The 27259-nt window shown below is 34.5% G+C and overlaps 1 protein-coding gene across 2 annotated transcripts in view; it reads right to left on the bottom strand.

Annotated features, from left to right (window-relative positions):
• The window catches only part of GRID2 (glutamate ionotropic receptor delta type subunit 2), a 1348544-nt gene that overhangs the window by 611184 nt on the left and 710101 nt on the right, over positions 1 to 27259 (bottom strand). For both annotated transcript variants that reach the window (XM_033106341.1, XM_033106342.1), the window contains exon 4: positions 18380 to 18585. In XM_033106341.1, coding sequence (XP_032962232.1) covers positions 18380 to 18585 — 206 coding nt within the window. The remainder of the gene's footprint in view (positions 1 to 18379; positions 18586 to 27259) is intronic.

The following is a 27259-nucleotide window of genomic DNA, read 5'->3' as shown; positions in this document are numbered from 1 at the left end:
CTAGCCTCTTCTCCACTCTATGTCATCCTTTGGGATAATATATAAGACCTAAAACTCTCCGTGAGTCACAGCTCTGTAGCAAGAAGAGAAGGATGACTCTAAATCACAAGAGATGTTTATCAGTGGAGAAGGTACCAACAGAAATCTGCATAACAAACCTACCCCTTGTTTACTGTACTTTCCCTGGTCACCTTCCCATAACTTGCCTCCCACATATGTTCATCCTCTGTTTGAGGTGAAGATGGTATTTAAGAACAAGTTCTAGCCAATTCTTTGAGTTACTCATCTCAGCATTTCTCCCATGTACCAGTATATATGAGATATACATATTAACAAGCTTCTGTTTTGTTTTTCTCTTGTTAATCTGTCTTACAGGGCCCTGCTGAGCACCTACAGGAATAGAAAGAAAGAAGAATTTTTTTTTTTTTATTCCCCTGCATTTTGTAATGAAGTCTATTTTTTTTTTCTTTTCTTTTGTTACTCCCTCTTTTATTAGTTTGATACTTAGGACTCCAGTTATTAAATCTAGGTTGGTAAAAGAAGATATTTCACACACACCCAAAAAACCAAAACAAAACAAAACAAAAAAAACCACAAAGATTACTTGTTCAGAGAAGAGAGCTGGATGTCTCAAATCTTATATCCTACTCTAATGTTGAAACAGGCTAGTTTCTCAACCTGGATAATAAAAACAATATTAAAAATAAATAAACAAGTAAGTAAGTAAATAAATAAATAAATAAATAAATAAATAAATAAATATGCTCATGTTTTACTAGCTATTTTAAAAATTGGGAAAAAAAATAGGGATTACACTAGATTTTTTGAATGTTGTTTAATTAACCTCTTCATGGAAATTCTAGCAATCAACACAGAAATAATCAAGAGTAGACATCTAAGTTGGGTAGTGGTCATTGCTGAAGAAAAACTCTTACTTTCAGTTATGTTTTAAGAAATTATTGGTCGGCTAGAATTTAGCCATTTTGAAGACTAAATCCAACACGAGGCAAATACTCTCATATATGGCTGGCAGGGGGAAATATGGATTTAGATAAGAAAAAAAATGTTCGGCTCGTCTTGGTATATATGACTTAGTTCTTATTTAAATCTATTATAAGATGTTTATACCTTCAAAATCAAATAGCTGAAATTCAATTACTAGGGAGATTTTCACCTCAAAAAATTTACCATTTACTTAGAGCCTGCTATATGCAATATAGTAGTTTGCATATGGTATGAAATTTAAAGTTGAATAAATTATAAATAAAGAACCGGACCCCATGAAGGTTACAGTCTAACAAATAAGAATAATAATGAAAATGCTGGTACAAGACTTAAAAAATCCAAAATTCATAAATATGTGCCCATTAAACAAAGCTAGAAAAATAACCTGAATTAGTCTGGAGGGAAATTTAATGGGCCACTTTTTTGTTTCTTTATATATATATATATATTTTTTGTTTGTTTGTTTGTTTGTTTCTTCTGTTGTTCAGAATTCTTCCTTTTTAGAGTAAATACGAAGTGATTGTTTTGTTCAACAGCGTATTAACATTTTAAGGAGCAATTTTGTTTTGTACTGGGGTCCCCAGCATGGCTTAGATTTAGCCATCTCAGCTATGCCCTTTTATGTGCGAAAGGCTGGCAAGGTGAGAACTCAGTGGTCTGTTTGCTTAAGTTGTTTAATTAAAAGAGAATACATCTGGACATTTGGGGCTGACAGCTAGATGCCCCAGTTAGATCCACTCATTCTCTGGGAGATGTGGCCCAACCTTCAACCTCACTGAACATTGCATGAAATGGAGCACTCCAAATTTGGTGTTTCTAACCTTTGGGTCTAATTGGAGGCAAACTGTAAAAGATATCCTGCTATGCTCCACCTGTCTGAGTGCTAAACACCACAGAGAAAGTAGTTGCAAAAAAAAAAAAAAAAAAAGTAAAATAAATACCAGCTCCCAGAGTTTTTCTATTGGACTAAAGGAACAGAACAGAATATACTACTACTTTAGATTCAACTGAGGGCTCAGTACATGAGGGAGTAAGGGTTAGTAGTGTGATACTTGGAACCGCTGCTGGGCGGAGGGGATATTTTGCTGTGTCACGGGGACCCTAAACCATGATATTGGCAACAGCCTCATGTGAGAGTGATTTGTAAATTCTCCTGGTAGTAGTACCAGTCTCCAAGTTACATTTGGAGCAACTGAATCATCAACATAAACAGATACCAGAATCTTTGTGGAAAGGTGAAAGGAAATGGTAGGTTTTGAAATACCCTAGGGATCTTATACTCAGTTACTGAGAGAAACAGTGTTCCAACACTTTAGCTAGTGGTGATTGCCAGAAAATAACTCTTTTATTACTATTATTATTTTCAAAAACTAATGGGCCTCAGACAGCTAGGCTGAGAAATACCTGTTACAATCTGAAATGCAATTACATAAAAATATGAATTGCCAAACTCCTGAGTTACATATATTGAAAAGTTATTTCTACTGTTAGGCAACATTTGTTACCAAATTTCTATACTCTCCTAATGGCAGCTATTCTGAAATTCAGACAAAGCGTTTTTAGATATAAATTCAAAGTCTAGAACAGTGCTGGCCAATATAACTCTCTGTGATAGAAATACTCTAAATATGCTCTGTCCAATGTTTTCTGGGAACTGGTTAGAAATACAAAATCTCAGGTTTATACCTACAGAATTAGAATGGATTGTAACAAAATCTCTAGGAGATTACTGTGTTTCCCCAAAAATAAGACCTAGCCAGACAATCGGCTCTAATGCGTCTTTTGGAGCAAAAAATAATATGACTCAGTATTATATTATATTATATTATATTATATTATATTATATTACATTACAGACTGGGTCTTACAGTAAAATAAGACCTGGTATTATATTATATTATATTACACCAGGTCTTATAGCAAAATAAGACCCAGTCTTATAGTATAATATTATATAAGAAGGGGGTCTTATGTTATAGTAAAATAAGACCATGTCTTATATTAATTTTTAATCCAAAAGATGCATTAGAGGTGATTGTCTGACTAGGTCTTATTTTCGGGGAAACAGGGTAATATGTACATTAAAGCTTGAGAAGCAGTAGTGGAGAGCAGTGATTCTCAAACTTGCCTAGACCTTCCTGTCAGTCAAGTGAGGATGTTTTTAAAAATACCAATGCCGACATTCCACACCAGAAGTTATGAGGTAAGGTTCTGGGATGGGTTGTAAGCTTTAGATAGGTTTCTTTCTGACTCTAGACCTCTGAATTCACTTTCCTTAGATTATTTATTTTAGAATACTTGCAACTGTAATTTTTTTCTCTGCCTCTTTGAGATGTAAATATTCTCCCAGCCTCTTGCCAGTTTTACAACCCAGAAATGTCCATCAAGGACCTGGGAGCAATCCCTTTGAAATGTAATAATCAATAAAGCCAGAGGCTCTATCTCCAGATCTCCCTGGTTGGGTAGGAGCCTAACTTTGATAAACACAAATTACCAAACACAGACGGCCTAATCTCATTGGTCAACTTCCCCAATAATGTCCTCTAGTACTTTTCCACTAGTTCACCCCAGTGCAAATTCTTCTTAAAAATGATTTAATGGGAGTCAGGCATACAAACGACTTCTTTGTCATGAATAAAAAGTTAGGATGATGTTTTTCACATTTGTTGTATACCTAGACAGGTAATATACAGAGGGTGCCAAAAAATGTATACACGTGCTAAGAAAGGAAAACTGTATTAAAATTGTAATAATATATACCGATAACAAAAGATGAATACAAGTCATGTGTGACTTTGGCAATTACAAGAGGTGTTCAAAGTGGTTATGATCAGCATCCAGACATTTCTGATTACAGCGAACTATTGCTTGAGCAATGTTGACCAAAGTGTCCACTTGTATACATTTTTTGGTACCCCCGGTAGTAGAGTACACCCATTAAAAATGGTCTAGAATTGACTTTCCTATTATTTGCTGTGTGACTTGGGGCTAGTTTCACAACCTGTTTGTGTCTCATTTTCCTTTTTTTTTTTTGTAAAATGGGGCCAAACCCTCCATTTATCTCATAGATATGGTGTGAGAATTTAACATGTTAATATGTAAAACATGCTTAGAGTAGTGTCTGGCACACAAGAAAAACTTAGTAAACATTAGCTATTGCCTATAGCAACTATTTTACAATGTTCAGAATCAACTCAGATTTCTTGCCACCAATTAGTTATGCCTTCTCAGTTTATGTATATAATTAATTGATTTTTAAACATCTCAGGCAGACTGATTTCCCCCTCAGATGATATGTTCAAACTTACCAGTTAAAGTCTAGAGAGGTAAATATTACTGGGAAACCAATTATACTCTCCCAGAAAAGGAATTCATGATGAACGTGTTAGAAAATAGCAAAAAAATATAAGGAAAGTGATGACTAAGTTAACAACAACAAAAAATGCAAATAATCCACTTAATCTAGGACACTAATCCAAATAAATGTATATACGTCATTCCTTTAAAATTTTTATCTGTAAATTGAAGATACTATTATAACCATCTCATTGGAATTTTTGAAGATTATACGATATAACTTATAGAGTGATCAATATAGTTTCAGACACTTGAAAAGCGTCCAATAAATGTTGACTCACTATTATTAGGCAAAAGGAAAACGCAGTTGTCATATGCCAGCAATAAAAATCCCATGAGAACAAACTTCAGTGTTTCAAAAATTTAAGTTGATAGATCAGTGATTATCAACCAGGGATGATTTTAAACAACCAACCCCCCCACCCCCCACCATCACCACCCCACCGATAGGAACATTGGGTAATACCTGGTACTTTTCTTGATTGTCATGATTGGTGTCTCTTGGTGTCTAATCGGTAAAGGTAGGACTTCTGCTAAATGTATTACAATGCACAGGACAGCCGTCCACAACACAGAATTACCTAGTCCAAACTGTCAATAATGCCAAGGCTGAGAAATATGTTCTAGCAAAACATATTTTTGTTTATCTCTGAAGTATTAATCCAGTTAACATGCTTTCTTTTCAACTCTAGTCGAGGCCAATTATGTAAGTATAAACAAAATATAAGGAAAGTTAAGTATATATATATATATTTTTTGTTAAAGCTGGTAACTCACATTAGGAAGTAGACTTCTTGCTGGAAATCAGGTGCTTCCCAGCATGTCTTATGTCATCTACGTTATGGTCCCCAGAGGCAGCCTGGTCTTTCTGTAGTTGTATTTTGGCTAGTCCCCCTCTCTGGAGGAGGCAATTTTTTTTTCCTGCCTCTGCATACAGTTTACCAAGCACTTACAGAAAACAAATGCATTAGAATCCACTGATGCTACTAGAAGTGTATTCCATCAAAGTGCAATTGAGCCCTCTAGTTACCTCAAAATTCTCTGTATTTTTATCCTTTCTCACTTCCTCTGCCTCTCTCCCATTCCAATACAACCTATTTATAAAACGGATCCCACTTCATTTCAGTGATTCTATGTTGATTCTTTTTCTGTATCTAGCACCGCCAATTTCTCCCTTTCCACCTTATCTCTCTTAGGAAACATCTTCCTTGAAATAAGTTGCTTCCTAAGACACAGTACTATTTTTGCGAACTTCCGTTTTGCTACCAAACTTAAAAGAGCTGCCTACTCTTAATCTGTTTATTTGATAACAACCCCTTCATTATTTACTTTTTTATAATCTTTTTTTTCCCCTCACACTATTTTTACAAAAAATGTTTTTCAAAAGTCACCAATAATCATCCCACTGACAAATAAAACAACACTTCCTTAGGACTACTGGGTTCCTTCCATTCCTTCATTTCCATCAATCTGATGCATGTGTCAATCTAGATATTCCAAAATAACACCAAGTTTATGACCAAAATTGCATTCATCATATTATCTCAACATCTGTTCACCTTCTCATGTTCCTGACTTCAAAATATTAACTTCCTCCTTGAAACCCAAACTTGAAACACAGAACCCATCTCTGTTTCCCACTTACTTCTCAACCTCATTTCACACACCCAACAATTTCTAAATCTATTAATTCAAACATCATTTACATTTTCTTCTTTATCCTATACTACCATTGTGAAGAATTGTACAGCTAAAACTTTCCAATTTTCACTAGGTATGAATATTATTCTACATATTGTATTTACACTACCAAATACACTATTCAACATAACTCTGCAATCAAGGAGTTATTCCATTTTATGGATGAGGAAAATAAAGCTGAACGATTTTAATGGCTTGGCCAGGGCTACAAAGCTATTTAGGCAAAAATTAAACCCAAATTCTATTCTTGCTGCCACCGTAGCCTGTCTCCATTTTTAGGTTTGACATTTAAAGTTTTTCACCTACCAATCTAGTACCACCTTACTTTCTGAATCTGCATCCTAAATTCTACTGCATATAGCCTGTGAATCCAGCTGGATATCTCACTCTTGCTTCCCTTCATTCGTGGAAGGATGCCCTTCCACCGTATTGCCTTAAATCCTAAATATATGTTTCAAATATTGATTTAAATGTTGCCTCATCAAACTATATACATATTTAAAGTGACTAGTATTTAAATTAATGGACCCATGTGAGCATATAATTTTAGTGATGTGTGGACCCATGTAAGTTTAATCCTCTTGTGCTACAGTTTTGTGTATTCTATTAAAAATAGGCTTTGCTAGATAAGTCAATGAACCTTCTTCATTTCCTCTTCCTAAACAGTTTATTTTCTTCCTATTTATCTGTGTTACAGTGAGCAACAGTATGAATAGATTTGCAACCTAGGGGTATCAGCTAACTTTACAACAATGCTTCACGGGATCACTACACCCTAAACTCTGGTCCTCAACAAGTATAAAATATTGGTTTTGTCAGTAAGCATTTAAGGAACTGATTAACTTCTGGGAGACCGAATCAAACTAACTCAGGTTGGCAAATAGATTTAGACTCCAGTGCTAACTAAGTTCCCTTTGCCATGGCAGCGTAGAACAGCAGGGCATAGCGCAGAAATCTACATTTTAGTCAAGAAATGGAAAATAATGGTACCTGTAGCATGTATTTGCCATTTACATACTAAACAAATTATCAGAAACTGGCATATTAGTTAAAGTGCTAATTTATTTGCAGCAGACATATTTTTCTATTGCTTAAATTACAGGGGCTCACCATTCTCCAAGCTTCAAAAGGTGATGCTGGGAGTGGGAACAGAAACAAGGAGGTGAATAATTTTGAAAATTATTTCACGCAGACCATAGTGCCTGGCATACTACACAGAATACCTTTGTATGTTACCAAGTCCTGGCCTTGTAGGTCTCACATCTTTGTTCTCTAAGCTATAATAGACAAACACTGCCAAATTCTAATCTTCAAATTTATCATTAAGTCTACTGTAACTACTCTCTTCGTTTTTGTTTTGTCCACATCACTTCATGGAGGGAAAAACCCAATGTAAATTTAATCATTCTTGGATTAACTCATATTCTAGACTTTCTTGGTAAGACTAAGAAAGTTATGGTAAGAACTTTGAAGTAGCCAAGACTTCTCCATTACCCCATAACAACGAAAAATTTGGTTAACTTCTAAGTATGATTAACACCTTATCTACTAACTTTATTTGATTAAGTTTTAGATAGCAACGTTGTTTTCTTTATTTTTAATTCCCTTTGGGAGTTGAGGAGAGTAACTTAACTGTTTCATTCTTTGTGGCTTTATTATTTTGTACATTTTATATTTACAACATTTTCCCTCTTAGTCTGTATGTTCCTTTGGGGCTGGAACCATATACCATTCATGATTATATTTCCAACAACACGTTCCACACTGCCTTCCACAGAATGGATAAATGAATAATGGATTAGAGAAGGACCACTATTCCGTAGTCTTTAACGGTTGAAGCAATTGTGATTTTACATTTTAAAGAAGAGTACAATCCTCACTTATTTATGTTCAGGTATTTTCTTGTTTAACTTTGTTTTAATAAATAGAATCAAATGAAAATGTTGAACCCATTCAAACATATGATAGAAAAGAAAAACTAGGAAATCAGATGCTGTAAAGGCAAAAATTGTTAAATGACCTTTAGTGTATTAGGTTACCTAGAAGCAAACTGTCCAACAATATCAGTACCGCAAATCACTGGTCCAGGAAAAAGGTAAGTGGAATCTGTCTTATTTGGAAGTTTGGACTCATTGGAATCTAGTTCTCTGCTGAGTTCTCATCTTCAGGGGAATCTTCTGAGAGCTAAACAAAGCTCCAATCAGAAAAGCAAAGTCTGATGCTCTTCCAGGCTTCACTAACAGAAGCAAGAGCTGTCATACATGATATTGCTCAAGTGGAAAGTAAAATCAATTTGAGACTTTCTCATTTGAAAATAAAACAAAATTTCCAAAGCTGTGAGTTGGCCAGTAACAGAGCTGCCTTCCAAATACAATACAATACTGAGCTAAAGCAAAAACTCGGAGTTGAGAGCAGCTCAATAATAACTGATAACTGTGACATAAGAAAACTTCAATTAAAACCGGAATGAAGCACTGCCTGTGAGATAATTTTTTTTTTTAATTTCCTCCAACTCCAGTTAAGTTAAAATTATTTTTTTTCATAGAATTCCATGCCATTGTAAAAATCCAAATCCATGTGAACCAGTTGAACTTTTGAGGACTGTGGCTGTTAACTGCTACTTGATGACCCATGACTACTGGGCCCTTGCGAAGAGTTACACACTTTATTATAGAATCCAGCACCATTAATTTTTGTTATAATGGGTTCATAGAAGGATTCTTATTCCAATGAAACCACCAATTAATCTTTTATTCTCTCCTAAGGTCATGCACTTCATGTTAGAGAGAAAAATATATAGACTCAAGATGCTATACAGGAATAGTAGCCCTTTACTTTCAAATGCACCAATTTAGTCCCATTTTATGCTCTGATGGTGGAAATTTAACATTGTTTTCCATTCGGGAACACTGGTCTGTTGTTATGTTTAATAGCAGTCACCACATGGAAAATAAATGTGTTTCTTCCTCTAACACCCACCATGTAAAATAGCCAATTTCAGATAAACCTCAGATTTAAACATAAATGATAAAACAAAACTTCTAGGAAAAAAATGTAGAGTATGTCTTCGTGATCTAGGAATAGAAAGCCTTTTTTAAAAAGGCAAAAAGTACTAACAATAAAGAAAACAAATCAATAACTTGGACTATATTACAAATACGATTTTATGTTCATCAAATTCACCATTATAGAGTGCAAAGGCAAACAATGGGAGAAGGTATTTAAAATATATTCATTTGGCGATGGACTCTTGTCCTTAATATATAGTACACGAGTAGAACTTCTACAAATGAGAAAATAACATGACTTGAACATGCACTTCATAAAAAGAAAACATCAAAAAAATTAATAAATATACAAAAAAATCATCCATCAGGAAAATGCAAATTAAAAAATATGAATGTAATACATAACCCACTAATACAAATAAAATGAAGAATGTGGAAAATAAGTGTTGGTGAGGTATTGAAAAATTGAAATGTTTCCACTTGCTACTAACAGAAGTCAAAATTGGTATAAATATTTTGGAAGACTGGCTGTATCAGCTAGCATGAATAAATGATGTACCCTTTAAAGACTTAAATGTAAGGCCTGAAACCATAAAACTCCTAGAAGAAAATATAGGGAATTAATTTGCAGACATTATCCTGAGTAACATTTTTACTGATATATCCCCTCGGGCAAGGGAAGTAAAAGACAAAATAAACACATGGGATTACATCAAACTCCAAAGTTTTTTCATAGTAAAGAAAACAATCAATAAAACAAAAAGGCAGCCTACTGAATGGGAGAAGACATTTGTCAATGATACATCTAATAAGGGGTTAATATCCAAAATTTATAAAACACTCATTCAACTCAACACTAAAAAAAATAAAAATAAATAAAAATAAATAAATAAAAAATAAATAAAAAATAGGCAGAGGGCATGAAGAGACATTTTTCTAAAGAGGACTTACAGATGGCAAACAGACATAGGAAAAAATGCTCAACCTCACTAATCATTAGAGAAATACAAATAAAAACCACAATGAAATATCACCTCACCCCAGTCAGAATGGCTATCATCAATAAATCAACAAACAACAAGTGCTGACAAGGATATGGAGAAAAGGGAACCCTGGTGCATTGTTGGTAGGATTGCAGATTGGTGCATCCACTATGGAAATCAGTATGGAGGTATCTCAAAAAACCTGGAAATGGAACTACCTTATGACCCAGCAACTCCACTCTTAGTTATCTATCTAGAGAAATCCAAGACACTAATTTGAAAACATACATGTGCATCCCTCTGTTTATTGCAGTGCTATTCACAATAGCCAAGACTTGGAAACAACTGAAATGCCCATTGGTAGATGACTGGATTAAGAAACTGCGGTACATTTATACAATGGAGTATTACTCGGCTATACAGAAGAATGAAATCTTACCATTTGTAAAGGTACAGATGGACTTAGAGGACATTAGTAGACAGTTTGTAAAGATTTTGTAGGGTGTCAGATGGGCATATGTTTTATTAGGGAGACCACTTCATGGACAGTGTAGATGCTTGACCACTGCACTGTACACCTGAAGTTGAAGCTGAATAATATTGTATGTCAAGTATAATTATATATATTTATATATATATATATATATAATATATATATGTATATATGGTCACAGGGTATGGAGTACAGCATAGGGAATAGAGTCAATGGAATTATAATAGATATATACAATGCCAGATGAGCAATAGAGGGATGAAATGTCTATTACAATGTTGTGAGGGATGAAAATGTCTGTTACGATGTTGTGTACACCTGAAATTGATGATGATAATAATAATAATAATAATAATAATAATAATAATAATAATAATAACAACAGATAAATGACATACCTGATGCATGCCTGTTGAGTTAGCAATTCCATTCCTAGGTACACACCCAACAAAAATACATGCATAGACAAAAAAATGTACATAGAACTACTGTTTATAATAGGCAAAACTGGAAAAAGAAATCAACATAAACTATGTAAACTGTAGCTTATCATATAATGAAATATTTTGAAGCAATCAAAATGAATGAACTTTTCCTACATATTTTAACATGGATGAATCTAATAAACGTAATGTTGAGCAAAAGAGGACAGACAAAACAGTGCATAGAGTATGATTCTATTCACATACAGTTTAAAATCAATCACAACCAGTATATTGCGTTAGAAGTCAGGATAATGGCTACCTCTGAGGGGTTATAACTGGGTGATGCATGGGAATGGAATCTGGGAGTGCTAGTTATGTTCTGTTTCTTAATCTGGACGCTGGCTGTATGGGAATTAGTTTGGTTATACACTTATAACATATGTACTATTTGTATATATATATATATATATTATATTTTAAAAAAACGTTTACTTTAAAAAGGCATAGCAGTCATCTATGAACACAGTATTATTAGAGAGACTTTCATGCAATGGATATATTTTTGGAAAAAAATTACTGTCATATGTTTCTTTTTAAAATACCATTACAGTAGCCTCGTATAAAACCAGTGCATTGCATAATGTCTCCAAATAATTTATTTTTGGTAAATAATGACTCATTTAAATACCTAAGAAATTACTAGTACAGTAATTTGAATATTTAGGGTACCCTTTTGATCACAAGGAACCTTTCATTATCCATTGAAACACAATACATTCACTTCTTTCCTAAAGACTTATTTCTGTCAAGCTGCTGACGTATTTGAAGTAAGTAACTTTGCATTTCTGTTGTTTGACAAGATTGAAGTTCTCTAGAATGTGGTACAATGGAATAAAAACTATTTTATAAAGTATGTTTAAGGAATGAGGTCTAAAACCCTTTTCTTATTTAAGAATAAAATAATTTCTTGTAACCATAGGGTTCCCTTCTGAAAACTTGAAAAAGTGCAAGTAGAAAATGATATTTATTACCATATAAGTAATAAAACTTCCTGTTTTCAAATAATTGATTTTCTTATTTCAAACCTGAAAACTAAAAGCCGTGTCCAAAATGTTCTAATTTATATAGGATTTCTGTATCCTTTCCGGAAATGGTATAACTTATATAGCATCCAATGCAATATTTTTCCTATATATATTAAAAAACAAATACTGTTTTTCAAAATGTCATCCCGATACATATTGAAATCAGACCTTGTGAGCACTCCTGTTTCACCATATTCATTTCAAGTACACACATGCACAATGTTAACAAATTTCCACCAATATCACAGCAGGTTGATTTACTCAGCTGCACTTAACTGCCGTATTTTTCTTAAAGCTTTGAAACTCTTGAATGAGAGGTGGAGCACCAACCGTAGATATGTAATGTATTAAATTTCTAAGACTTCAAAGGGAGCATAATTAACTCAATGCCATAAAATTGCTCCAGGGACAGAAAAAAAAAAGATGCAAACTGAATTGATATGTGCATTTTCCCCTTGAAAATTAAATGACAATGCTAAGTGAGCAATTTCTTTTTTAAAACTGAAACTTTTGATTTTTTTAGTTAATACAGCCCTTGAATATTTCAACAACTTTCCATGTGAACATATAAAGTATAGAAAACCGTAAAGGTGGGAGTTCCACTAATCCCCCTTTTAGACTAGAATTTTCTACCTCCACCTCTTCCTCTCTTAGGTGCTAACCGAACCTGACTGCCTCTGCCCTCATCAAAACCTTTGCTTCCACTCTTTCATATTATCACAATCCATCAGTTTCTTTCTAGCTTCACTTGCATTTCTATCCATCATATAATCTAAAGTAAGTCATTTCTACAAATACTTCTCTTAGGACCCGACAATGATGTACCCCTTTGACCTGCTGACAACTTTATCAATTTCAAACAGTGTGCCCCTTACCATCCACTATCATCATAGCTGCAAAGGAGTTGAACATTACTACAGGAAGATAGAGAGCAATATTGTTTAAATCTAGGGGGCCTTTGATATTTACAACTATAAATTTGGAATATGGACAAAAAGTTACATGTCATACTTTCCAAATTTAAATGTCATAATTCAATATGCTATTTCCTAAAAATTATAACTATGGTTCTTAAAAGTACGTTGTTTGTTTAGTTTTGACCTTTAAAAATCTGAATGAACATTCTAGAACTTTCAACTCAAGAAAAATGTTGAAAAATTGCAGGAAATGTAAAGGGGATCACTCCCAGAACTCCAACAGAATATAAGGAATAGGATAGGTGTATAAACAACCATGAGGAAAAAAGGTAAAAAAAGGCCATTAGAAAAGTGTTCTTAAATAAATTACTGAAAAAAGAAAAGCAGGTGAAGTAGTGATATCTGATGAAGCATGGCAGGAGGAGCCATAGACTAGTTATCACCGTGAGGGGCAGCAGCAGACTGCCCTCTATCCTGCTGAGTCCTAGACATTTTTTGATACTTAGAAACACCAAGCCAAATGGAGGGCAGGAACGAGACAGGGAGATGGAAAGTATGGTAGAGTTGGTTCTTGTCATTCTCAGTAGTTATGTTCTATAAATTTCTTGTGAGCATTGAATTAGTAAATACTGAATCATTGTTCCTAGGGGAAATACAGGGTTTAGTTCCTGCAAGCCTCTGGTTTTGTGTTTCTATTGAAAAACACTTTACTTAATATATATGTGTATATGTATGTACACACACAGACACACAGACACACACACATGAGGTCTGACAATTAAGTTTGCAAATTCACCCTAGAAAAAGTGCTACATACCTCACTGCTGAACATCATTACTGTCACCTTCGAAGTACTCCCCTTGGGAAGCTGTGCACTGATGCCAGCACCTAATCCACCCTTCAAAGCAATTTTGGAACTCTTTTTCTAGAATGGCCATCAGAGCTGTCGGCGTATTACCCTTGATATCCTGTTATCAAAATGTCTTCATTTCAATATTTCCTTTATCTTTGGGTAAAGAAAGAAGTCACTGGGGACCAGATCAGGTGAGTAGGGAGGGAGTTCTAATACAGGTATTTGTTTGCTGGCTAAAAACTCCCTCACAGACAGCCCCCTGTGAGCTGGTGCATTGTTGTGATATAAGAGCCATGAATTGTTGGCGAAAAGTTCAGGTAGTCTAACTTTTTCATTTTGCTTTTCAGCACTTCCAAATAGCAAATTGGTTAACTGTTTGTCCAGTTGGTACAAATTCATAATGAATAATCCCTCTGATATCAAAAAAGATTAGTAACATTGTTGCAACAAAGTTCGCAAACTTAATTGTCACACCTGGTACATGTGTATGTATATACCTGGCATTCCACAAAAGACACATTGTTTGCCTTTTGAAAAGAAAATCAGGTGCTTGAGCAACAGTGGCAGAAGGTTATCCTTTCAAACCTTTCAAATCTTGAACATGTGAATGCATAAAGTATTCCAAAAGCAATACAAATTAAATTTTACAAATTAAAAATAAGTAATTCCTTCTGAGAAGAATAACTGGACGTAGAAAGAGAAGGACCTAGGGATTCCTAGTTTTCATTATAAAACCCTCAATTGTATTTGTTTTTACTCTTGCCCCCCCAACACACACACACACACACACACACACACACACACACACACACACACACCTTCCCACATACTGAATTGTTGTTTGCCTAATGAATTGTTTGCCTAATGAATTCTTATTTATTTTGTAAGATTCTGCTAAAGCAATTTCTCTGTGAAATTTTTCCTGACTCAATCCTAGCTCCCTACAGAATTTGTCAGTTCTCCTACGAGATTCTAGAGTACCATTTACTCATCATGATCACAGCATTTTTCTTTCACATTTTGTTAATTAGTTACATGCCTGTCTTCTCCACTAAACTAAGTGATCAGTAAGTATTCTTTGTGCCTACAGACTTTCGGTGATACCAGCTTTTGAATTCCATACTGTTTGCTTCTTGAACGAACGGCTTCTAGTACTAATTAAAGGGGTGAACATATGCATTAAGTAGGGAAATGCTCCTAGAATGCCTGGGAGGAGTCTGAAAACGGCCAGTGGAGGAATGGGGACCACTACAGAGGTCAGAGAACAGTGTAGCCAGCTTAGGGTGGGCAGGTGAGTGGGTTCATATTCTTTCTGTCATTCCTACATCACTGCCTGAGACTGTAGAATAAACTCAGTCTACAGTTTGGAGACAAAAAAAAAAAAAAATCAAAAAAAATATAACTGATTGTGAAAGACAAGTGAGTAGGGAGAAAACATGGTGGCTGGGTAGAGGGAGGGGATGACGTCTCTCAGGAAAATCACAAACATAGATGTTTTATGTTTAGGAACAAAGATGGAAGAAGTAGATTATTATAAATATCAAAATTCAGAATCAAGGATAAGGGGCCATGGTTAGAATACAAATCAGGATTATATTGGTTAAAACTGATTATCAATAATACAAAGATCGTTCAAAAAATTCCTTTAGCAAAGTCTGAACTGATTTTATCTACCTTGAAACAGCAATTTTACATTACTGGTCATAGGTAGCACTTCCCTGATAGAGCTTCATGGGGTCTAACATTCTGGGGTCTTATCTCATCAATGATTCCTTCTCTGATCTACAGTCTCTCCTTTTGCACTGGTTGCTTTCCTAAGACCTGTGGAAAATGGCTTTAGTTTCTATCCCAAAAATGAAACAGATTTTCCTTTCTTTGAAATCTATCAACTTTTAAAACAACATTTTTATCCATAATTTTTTACTTTCATCACCAACCTTCACTAGTAGTCAACATGCTCACTTCTATTAATTCCTTCCATGAACCTTTTCAATCTTGCTCCATTTTCTGCCATTCTTAGAAATTATTCGGCTCCTCAATACAAATATCTTTTTTTTTTTTTTTTGAGTTTCCATCTTAGAAATGTTTAACTCCAATAGCTACTCTTTTTTCTAGATATTTAGGACCCATGACATACCACTATCTGGGTTCTCCCCCTACTTTTTAGACTCTCTTTTGTCAATTGCCTGCATAGTTTTTCACACTTTGCAAAATTATAATAGTAGAGCTCCTCTGAGATTTCATTTATAGCTTTTTCTACTATATTCTTTATAAGTTCTCCTTCAGAGATTACTTCCATATGCAAGGTTTTAAAGGGATCTCAGTGCCAAACAATCTCTCATCTACAGGCTTTTCTATTACCCCAGCTCTGCCTGGCAATTTTAATCCAACTTTTTGGTCAATATTCACTGTTTATTTTTTCTCATCACACTCTCACCACTCAACACAGAAATCTATCCTCATTTTTCACTCACAAATGAGCTTGCTATTGCTAAATAACTAGAATTGCAGATTTTTCAATCCGGTACATTTCATCCATTATTTTATTTGGCAATTTTTCAAGAATATCATGTTGGTATATATCCCCCTTTGCTTTGTAGAAGCTTTTTTACTTTTTTCTAGTTTGCTTTTCCCTACTAGCTATCTTAGGCTTTTCTTGGTTTCCTTTACTAGATCTAATTTCTTTGCCTGTGTCTGGTCTTCAATTCTGTCCTTTCCCTTACTTGACCTACTGTTTCATCTTTCTTAAGACCTGAGCTCTCTTGAGCATTCAAATCATTTATTCAAATGTTTACTGAATATAACATAATGTGTAATTTAAATGGCACATTTGCAACATGTCCGACACAGGTGTCATTACCTTCTTCCCCGACCTGCTCTTCCTATGTTTCCTCTCCTCTATATACTCACCGCCCTGCCTTAGTAAAAGGCCTTTTAGGACATACTACAGGATGTCTCATTAATTTACATTACAAATTTAATATGTTGAAATCAATATATTGTTCCTATTTTACTGATGACAAAATGGAGGCTCTGCAATTTTAAGCAATTTGCCAACACTACATGACCAGAAAGTAGCTGACACAGACTTGTATTTATCTGTTACATATCACATCTCTTTTGTGAATTTCTACTCATGACACTAAGTCAAGGTGAAATGCGCTTTCTCAACGAAGCTTCTCTGATCTCCTCAGCCAGAAATGACCACAGAATTTTCAACCTCATTTATTATAATTTTAAGATTGCAATTTATATTACATGTCTTTGTGTATTTCCTTTCAATCTTCTAGCAGAGTTTGTGTTTCTTAAAGGAAAGCACCAACTCCTGTAAAATTGGAAATATTCTTTCTATTGCAGAAAAATCTAGTTTGTTCTAAGAGACTCTCTTTGTCAGTTGCTAGACTAGAGAAGGTAAAAATTCTATATTTGTCCTTAAATGCATAACAAAGTTCTTTATTAAAATTAAAAAAAAATTGGTATTATTGATATTCTCCCAAAAGTTTTATTCTTCTTAGTGATTTATATTCTGCTTCAGTTCCTTGATACCAATTATTTATAGAGTGTCATAGAACTTCTAACACATTCTTAATTTGGAGGCTTTAAAGAAGTACTTTGAGAGCTAAAGAAAGCATAATGGAGAAGTGGAAACAAAGGACTAGTCAAAAAAAGTCACCAAAATTAAAAACACTAATAATAAAACCCATGCTAAAGCATGTTATGTTATGACCAGTTCTAGCACTATGCAAAATTAAAAATTTGAAGTAAGACAAAAACGACTTGACAATAATCCTTTGCAAGGCAATAGCAAACATTTTAGAATGTAGAGACATTACACCAATCATTACACCCTTCGTTGTATTTTTACAAAGTTTCAGAGCTTCTTGCCAAATGAACACATGCAATTAAAAATCTGAGGATGCAACATCATAAAATGTGCAGTGGTCATCACTTTGCAGAATTTCAGTTTTAATTATTTGTCTTATTGCAGAGTTCACACAGCAGAAGTAAATTTGCTATATGTCTTTGTAAAAGTCATCATGTACAGCCAACAATAGCCTGATTCAAGTAAATCTTTTCTCCGAAGTAAAATTTTAACTTGTATAAAAAGATTAAGGATTAGTTAGGGAACTGTGTACTTTCAAATTCATTCTTGAACTTGTTAGATCCATTTGGGTCAACAGCACTGTTAAAACCCCATAAGATTTTTTAAATCAGCCTGGCTATGTGCCTAAATATATATATACGTGTATATACATATACATATATATATATGTATATATATATATATATATATACATATATATATATATATATACGTGTATATATATATACGTATCTGTATATATATAAATGCAAACGTTCTTAGCAATCAACTGGACAATAAGGGGTATATGCGACAAGCCAGGAGTTCACTGTGCTACCTCCGTTAGTGCTAATGAGAGTTGTGTGGTTAATTCCGTCTCACTGCTCTTAATTTTCAACTCTTCTGTGGGATCTATTCCAACACATTTAACTTTTACACTTACCCCACACCTTGACAAGCTTTACTTACCTCAGTAATGAAGGATTTGGCTGTGGCAGGATTCATAACGAGGATGGCTCGCCTAAGAGTGTCTCGATAGCGATTCAATTCCTCTATTCGCATGGTATCAAAGAGAGTAGTGATCATTTTATTGATGTTGTTCTCTACCTTCTGTAGTGCAACATCCATCCCCTGCTGAGACACTTTGTCCAAAAACTCCTGTATTCCACGGATATCTAAGGACATCAGAAGCCAATCAAAGTGTGAATTAGAGCACAGAAGGGAGATAAAAGATATTTCACTTATATCAGAATAGTTTATTATTCAATATCGTAGGCTGTCTAAAGCTACTAATTGAATAGCCGGTGGAACTCTCAAATATGTTTAAGGTTTAGTACGATTTAATGCAGTTACGTAAAAAATGTAGGAATTATTGTTATTAAAATAAATTGCTTTCTCTCAACTGAGCGTTCTAAATTATCACACCTATGGAAAACTTTTAGGACTGGATTCTCACTTCCTTAAAGCAAATGTTAGATAAGGAAATACATTCCTTAGTTTCCTCAGCATAAAAGAACTGATAGTAATCTCAAGTACAACATGAACATCATTAATGGAAGTTGAATCTGAATCAAGATTACTGACATTTATTAAAATAAAGCAACAATATCACCAGACTTGACATTTACACGCTACATTAAGAGGGTTTTGAGAGGTTATCTTCAAAGGGTTTCAGGTCACTGAGACCACAAATAAAATAGCTATAGTTTTGTCTACTTTACAAATACTATATCCTTAGCTCAAGTCTGGCAAACTTGGTAGGAGAGTTTTCTTTTCGGGAGTATGGGAAATGTACTTTGCGTGTAATACAAATTTTAATAAAATATCACACACCCATTCCAAAATAAACAATTTCTGAAAGATTATCAAATAAAAATTGTGGCCATTTCACATTTAAATAAGGCGGGTAAAATCCGGTCTAACTAAAGTGTTTACAAATTTGTACCTTGATGTATATTTAAGTAACAATAAGTGTCTGAATTGTTACTAGGTTGGTGCAAAGGTAATTATGGTTTAAAAGGTTAAAAATAATTGCAAAAACCACAATTACTTGTGCACCAACATAATACAAATATTTCTTCCAAGTACCACATTGCTGTTTATAGAAGGGATTTGAACATTTATAAATATAATTGGAAGATGTACCTGGAAAAACATAATCTTAATATAGCAGATTTGCTTTATTAATAAATTATACATTTTTTCTGTATATGTCCATTATATAAAATGTTTAAAGAAGAAAAAAAAAAACTGGTGAAGGATAAGCAGTAAATGGGATTGTGTGTTGCTTATTATGAATGGACTGTATCTCCACATTCCTTATTGTGCTTGAATGCAGGCACGTAAAATTTGTCTCTCGAGGACAATAATTAGTTCATGTATTTTTTAAGATATTAACAATTAAAAGCAATATATAGACCCATAAACAAGAAAACAATCAGCCACAAATTTGGAAACTGACATTTGCTCATAACAAAAGTTGATGTTTGCAAGTTTACAAATTAATAGATAAAACTTTGCTTTCTTCTTATAATTAGTTTTGTTTTAAAACAATTATTGTAATTATTATATATTCTGTTATCTGACGACCCTTAAACTCTTCAGAATATATAACTGTATAAATTCTACCCTATATTCCTTATCCCTAATTATATTATCAATCCAGGATGTCAGCATCATAGCAGCTTAAAAGAAGAGAGCCTCATCTAGAGCAGAACAAGAGATAAAAGAGCTAGAATAATAAAGGTATTAGATACGCATTAAATATGCAAGTCAGAAAGTACGTAAAATTATAAGATACTCAGGCATGGATTAAATAAAGTGTTCGATCTAATGCAACTTGGCAGACACAGGTGGACATGTATCAGGACTACGTACACACATTGAAGCAGTCATTCTCAAACTTTGGTGTGAATCAAAATCACTTATAAATCTTATTAAAAATACAGGAGCCTGGATCCCATCCCAGAACTAATATGCCTTTAAAATACATGTCCAGCAGATCTTTGATTTTGAATGTAAGTTGTTGTTTCTTTAGTTTGAATCATTTCAAATGTGAATCTAAATATGACAAACAGATCCCAAAATTCAGTGAAATAAAGATGCGCAGAAAACAGAGTGACCAGAGTACAAGGTTCCAGATCATTTATGTTCTAAGAAATGTTCTGTTCACATAAATAATCTACCCATGCAATTCCATATCTTAATTTTGAGGGGGAAAATGTTCCAAAAAACACCTATCGAATACGGAACACAATGCTGAGTGCAAGAAACATGTGTAGAAAAGTGAACATCTTTCTACAAATTAAGACAGATAATAAACAAGTGAACACACTAATATATACAAATAACACTAATTGCTTGGTAGGAAACAGAAGGGGGCTCTCGGAGATAATGACAGGGTAGAGAGGGAGATCTATACTCAAGCAAATTGTCCCTGGAAAACTGGTATTTAAACTAATCTAAAGGACTGAAGACACTACCCAGGCAAAGAGATAAGAAGTGAAGACAACAGCATGAAAAACTGCCCCAAGGCAGCAGAGAGCTTGCGTTTGAAGTACTTAGAGGTTTCCAGTGCAGGTGTAGCCCAGTTAGTGAGGAGAGCGGAGTAGGTGAAACTGTGAGGAGAGGGGGGACCAAAGTCGTGGATTCTGTTGAGACATGGAAAGAGGTTTTGATTTTATTCTAAATATAGTTTTAATCTACTGAAAATTTTCAGTAGAGGGTCTAAGTGGATGACAGGCTACGTTTGCAGAATGAAATGCAGTCTAAGTCTGAGAGTGACTGGTAAGATCGTATGATTCAGATTGAGATTGTAAATGATGTCACCTTGACTTAAAACAGTCTGACATTTTTTAGCTTTTATTTTTGAACAGAAGGTAAATTATATATACATGGTTATTTGGCCAGAAAAGTGATGTGATAAATGATTGCTACGATTTCTGGTATCCTCCTGCTTCCTTATTCCGGAGTTCTGGTTATCATTGCCTAGATATATGAGGTTGTAAAACTTTTGAAAATTTTTCTAATCTGTAATTGAAAAAAACACATTTATTTCATAGAAGTCTTCTAAGATTAGATTAATGTGTGTGCGTGCATGCACAAAATCCAGTGTAGGGTCTAACACATGGTATTGCTATGATTAGAAATCATAGTACATGATTAGTTAAGAGTGACCTCCCCCTACCAATAGGAAAGAATTGCCTAAAATTTACTGATGGTTAGCTACCCACATAGCAAGCATTATGTTTCAGACTCTTGGAATGCAGGAGTTAAATAATAACAGCTTTGCTTGTTTGACCTCCACCAAACACTCATGATATGTGGCAATTAGTAAGTTTGACATGAGAAGAATCTGAATCATGATGTTTATTAGCTGCACTGTGAAGTCATGAAAAGAGAGTGGGCCTTTGGAGTTGTTAATTCATGAACATAATCAACCAACACAATTATTTAGCTACAACATCTGTATGCGTATTAGTTAACAGGAAATGAAAATAAAGATTACAGAAATAAAAGGACAAGACACACCACCTGACCGTAAGAAGCTTCCAGGCCTGTGGGTATGACTAAGTACTATTTACTGATAGCAGAAAGTTAAATAGTAGTTTCAGTTCAGTAGTTCCCAGTGGTAACTAATTCTACTGACCAGATAATTACATAACAGCAAGTGGTAGAAGGCTCATTAAATGAGCTATTAAACATAAAATTAGGGGAAAAATCAGAAAGACTTTTTTCCTGGGAACTGTAAAGGAACTGTGGTAGGCAGAGCAATGACCTTCCAAAAGTGCCCAAATCCTAATCCCTGGAATCTGCGAATACGTTGTCATATGGCAAAGAGAAATCCATGTTCCCGATGGCAACAGGCTCTTAATCGTCTGACATTAGGATGGGGAGAGATCTCGTGTAATTTGGATTGGTCTAGTGTAATCACAGGCTTCTTAAATTGGAAGAGGGAAGCAGAAGAGGGGAGTCAAAGGGAGATCTGACGACTGAAGAATGAACTGACTATTGGAAAACTTCAGAGGAAGGCGACATTGCTGGCTTTGAAGATGGAACTGTACACCTGAAGGTTATATAATGTTATTAGCCAATATTGCCCTAACAAATTTAATTAGAAAAAGTAAATACAGGACTATCTAGTGAAAAAACAATAGAGGAACATTTTAAATAACAATAGTAAGAAACATAAACCTATACGTACCTTCCCCAATAACTTTTACCTGTATTCAGTTACTATTTAGTCTCACTCTAATTGTCCTTTAGGCCCAAGAAAAACCTACTAAACTGTGAAAGACTGGGTTCCCAGGGAAGCAAGCAGACTTTGAGATTCAGACAGAACAGGAAATTTCCTAGGGACTGCTGTCAGGAATAACACTTACACAACAAGGAGAGAGCCAGCAAGAGTCACCGAGGGAGAGCTGCGCAGACTTCTGAAGAGGGATGGCTTTCAGAATTATCCAAAGTTAGGGCTGGTGGAAGGAGGGCCTTTATAATGCTGCATGGACTGCGGTTTGGTAGCTTTCCTCAGCTGAGGGCAATTCCGGGGGAGGGCAGGCAGCTGCCAGCACACTCAGCTGCTGGGTGAATAAGTGCTTCAGTTTTGAAGGGGGATTTAGGTGGCACAGAACAGAATGCATCCAGGAATTGTCCTTGCAGGTATGGAGTCAAAAGTCATTGTTTTGGTTTTCAGGGTAATTTGATGTGAAAAGCCACTAATCAATATTGCATCTTTCTTTTTTGAAACAACGTTTTATCTAGGGGAAAAACACACTACATCGATGTCCGAAAACCAGCTTTGGATCCTTACTTTGCTATCCATATGGCCCTGTGAACTTGGATTCAGTTTCATAGTTGGTGTCTGTTATTTTTACCCTCTCAGTATTTCTTCTCCTTTCTTCAGATACCACGACCTCTTTTTCATTTAAGAAACAAACCTGGACCCAGTCCTTCTATCCCTACTCTGTTCTACATTCTACTATTGGATGGTCATGTATCCCAGGATGGTCAATTTGAGCTCTCCCTGTCCTTGGCTTAAGTAATTAGTTCAAGGATAGTCACAGGTCTCAAATAGGGATTGAAATTTGATATATGGATAATAAAAAAGAAATGATCCCTCTTTTGTATCATGAGTTGTAATTATGCAGTTTTGGGAATGCAGGAGCCAGAGTGTCTAGCAGGGGTGTCCAAACTTTTTTCAACATTTTTTACCAAGGGCCATATGCAGTAAAATGCACAAACAGCCGGGCCACTCACTCGAGGTGAAGTACGTATTGCCTCACCTGGTTTATTTAAGTAACCTAAATATATTTTTGGAATTTGCTGCGGGCCAATTAACAATGGATTGCGGACTGCAGTTGGCCCGTGGGTCTAGAGAGAAAGAGAATGAAGTGAAACAGAAGAAAACTGGCTCTTCCTTTGACTTCCCAACTACACAAGTCTATCGAAAAGAAAAAAGAAATGGTGCTTATTTAGTTTGAAATGAGCTTTGGTCACTTGCAAGATTAAGGGTATTGAATAATATTAATACGTATAAGGTCTTTTGATAAATATCTCACAATTTGGTGATAAAAGTGAAGTCACAGTTGCTATCCTTGAGGAAAGTCTAGTTTAATGGAGGGGATGACAACTTGAGCAGGTAATTATGTTTTAATGTGATTAATGCAAATAAAATAATAAAGCAATGGAAGCATAGGATAAGCAGCAACTAACCACACCTTATCAAAGGAAAAGGAAAATTATTTAACCTAATTACTGGGTTGTCTGATAAAAGAAAATATGTGACATATTAAAGCAGTTTGTAAGCTGCACATTTCTCAGCAATGCACATTTTCATTATCAAGACTTTATTAACCCGTCAAAAGTCCCATATTTTTCCTTAATTTTCTTCTAATGTCTTTTTCTAGGGAAAATATAAAAAAACACAAGAATATCTTGTGTTGTTATTCTAAAAGTTGATCTAGGTAACATAACTATAAGAAATATGTCAGTAAGGCTAAGAACATAAAAAAAAGTTTAAGCTAACCACAACAAACAGAAACAAATTCACACTAAACTTGGGGTTGTCACTTTGTGACAGGTGTAAATGTCTATTACATTGCTTTGTACATCTGAAACTAATAAAAAAAATCAAAATAAACTTAAAAAGTGTATATTTCTAAAGCAATTTTAAAGTTTGAATTATAAAAACAGACATTTATAATTTTAAATATTTAACGTTAAATATGCAATGTAATTTCATTTAATTTTAAATTAAAATTTAAGATAAATTAATTTAAATATTGTTTTTCTTCTGAGTAAAGTTTCCTTCAAATTGGAAAGGGAAACACATGTGTCCATATATGTCTAACCTTCACTCAGAGGGTTATCATGTAATTCAGGCTGGCGATGGAGAGCACACCATACCCCTGACCAAAGTATTTGGTTCAGGGATTAGCACAGGGTCCGAACAAGGCCTGAAATTTGATATGCAGATATACATCTGTATAGATGGTATTTGCCATAAGGACAAAGAATGGGAAGGGTCTTTCTTCAATATATCTGTAAGGACATGCATTGAGTCACCAGTGCCATCTACCTTGCCTAAGAATGAAGCCAGTACTTGAAGTAGAGAGGAGGATATGTAAGAGGGTAGCTTACTACATTCATTACATTCTTATCTGTATGTCATTACCAGAGCAAGCTGCTTAGATCCCTGTCATCATACTGTCCCTTCAGTCTCCATAACTGCATCCATCTAATAGATCAACCAATAGATCCATTCCAATATCATGCTGTGGGACCAATATTGTTTCAGGCAAAGGAAATTAAGGAACCCATGTAGTTCGTTTGATGAAGAGCATTTCAACCTTATTTCTTATGTCACTCTAGTAAATCAGTTCTTTCAGTCCTTCCAGCCCTGAAATTCAACTTTTCTGTCACAAATACTCTCAGAACAGAGGTCTTCCACTAAATCAATCTATTTGTGTTTATTCTATTTTAAGAACCATTTACTCCTATAGCTTTCTGGTTTCTTTATGTTTTTATTTCCTGGATTCTGGAATCTAGCCATTCACTAGTACATTCAGCTAATTCTTTGCTTAGACTTCTCTAATAGTGAGCCTCACTAGACTACTGCCAATTGCTTTTAATAAGCCTTCTTGGATATCATATTCCACTTACTTGACCAAACTTCCCCTCAGAGATTTGGTTAAAAGCAAAGTAAATTGAGAACGATGCAAAATTAGAAGAGCAGCAAAATATAATGACTGATGCAATAAAGATTTAACATGTTTTTTTTAACACAGAAATTATGAAATGAACACAACAAGGTACAAATGTTTTAATTTTGCTAAAAAATGTGAAGGTCTCACTTCTCTCTAAGGCAATAAGATGCCATGTGACATATTATGTAATTAGTAAATGTGTCCGATCATATACAGAGATATTAAAAAAAAGTAGAATAGGTAGGGATAAAGACATTTGGAGAGGAAGAATATCTGAAAAGCCCATCATGTTGGAAATGGGAAAGAGCTCTTGGTACTTAGGCAGTAGAAAATTAAGGAGTGTTCAGGGATATAATCATTTTCTTTCCTTACTGATAAATGATTATAAGTAAAAGGATTACTTATTTTATATTATCCCAGAAAATGTATATTTTGGCCAATATAAGTGTTTTAACTTTCATTTAAAGAAAAACTTTCTAACAACTAAAACTGTCCATTGTGAAATAGGCTCCTTCAAAATATTACCAGTTCTTTCTCCCTCTGAGTATTCTGGCAGGGGAAACAATTCTACCAATCAAAGACACTGAAGAAGAAAGCTGCTGAAATTTCTTGTTCCCAAATGCCTCATGGAGGAACAAAGCTGGCTGTATCAGAATCACCTGGGGAATGTTAAAATATGTATATTGCTGGTGACTACCTCGCAAAAATTCTGATTCTGGAGGTCTGGGATGGGACCCAGGTATTATGATGATTAAAAAGTTCTTCTAGTCATTCTGATCTACGATCAAATTTGGGTTCTAGGTGTCCACTATATTCAATTCTAACCTATTGCCTATGACTCCATAATCTCTCAATAGTCATGATTCAACTATACTATTTAGTTTAAAATTCTTATAGGCAAATTGATCCCCCCCGCCCTTTTTTCTTTTTTTCTTTTTTTTGACTTTACTGATGGGTTGTTCTGTGTTCCAATTTTTATTGACATATGATTTATATAAAATAAAATCAACAAGCCTTACATGTGTAGTTCAAAGAGTATTTATTGTATTCCACTGTAACTACTACTCAAAACAAGATATTAAATATTTCTATTACCACAGAAGGTTATCTGTGCCCTTCCTTTTTCGACAATCCACCCCCTACCCAGAGATGCAACCTGTTTCTGGTATGCATCACTGAGATTAGTTTTGCACGTTATTGGACTTCATATAATCAAATAATACATCATATATATACTCTTTTTATTTCAGGCTTCTTTCACTCAAAATAATGTTGTTGCATATATCAGTGGTTCATTCCTTCTTATTGCTGAATAGTATTGTTGTGTGGATACACCACATTTTGTTTAACCGTTTTTAAAATTATGAGCGTTTAGGTTGTTTCCAGTTTTGGGCATAATAAATAAGGCTTATATGAAAATTTTTGTGAATTTGTATTGATGTACAGTCTCATTTTTCTTGAAAAAATACCTGGTAGTGAAATGGGTAAGTCATGCGGTAAGTGTATCGTTTTGTAACAAACTGCCAAACAGCTTTCCAAAGTGATTGTACGTGTTTATATCCAACGAGCAAAGTATGAGCATTCGGGTTGTGTCACCTTGTCTACATGTAATAATGGCCTTAAGCCAATCTAGTGGGTACAGACT

The sequence above is a fragment of the Rhinolophus ferrumequinum genome, chromosome 5 (genome assembly GCF_004115265.2).
Source record: "Rhinolophus ferrumequinum isolate MPI-CBG mRhiFer1 chromosome 5, mRhiFer1_v1.p, whole genome shotgun sequence".
In the NCBI taxonomy this organism is placed as follows: Eukaryota; Metazoa; Chordata; class Mammalia; order Chiroptera; family Rhinolophidae; genus Rhinolophus; species Rhinolophus ferrumequinum.
The sequence above is the reverse complement of the archived record's forward strand: the minus strand, read 5'-3'. Positions and strand labels throughout refer to the sequence as shown.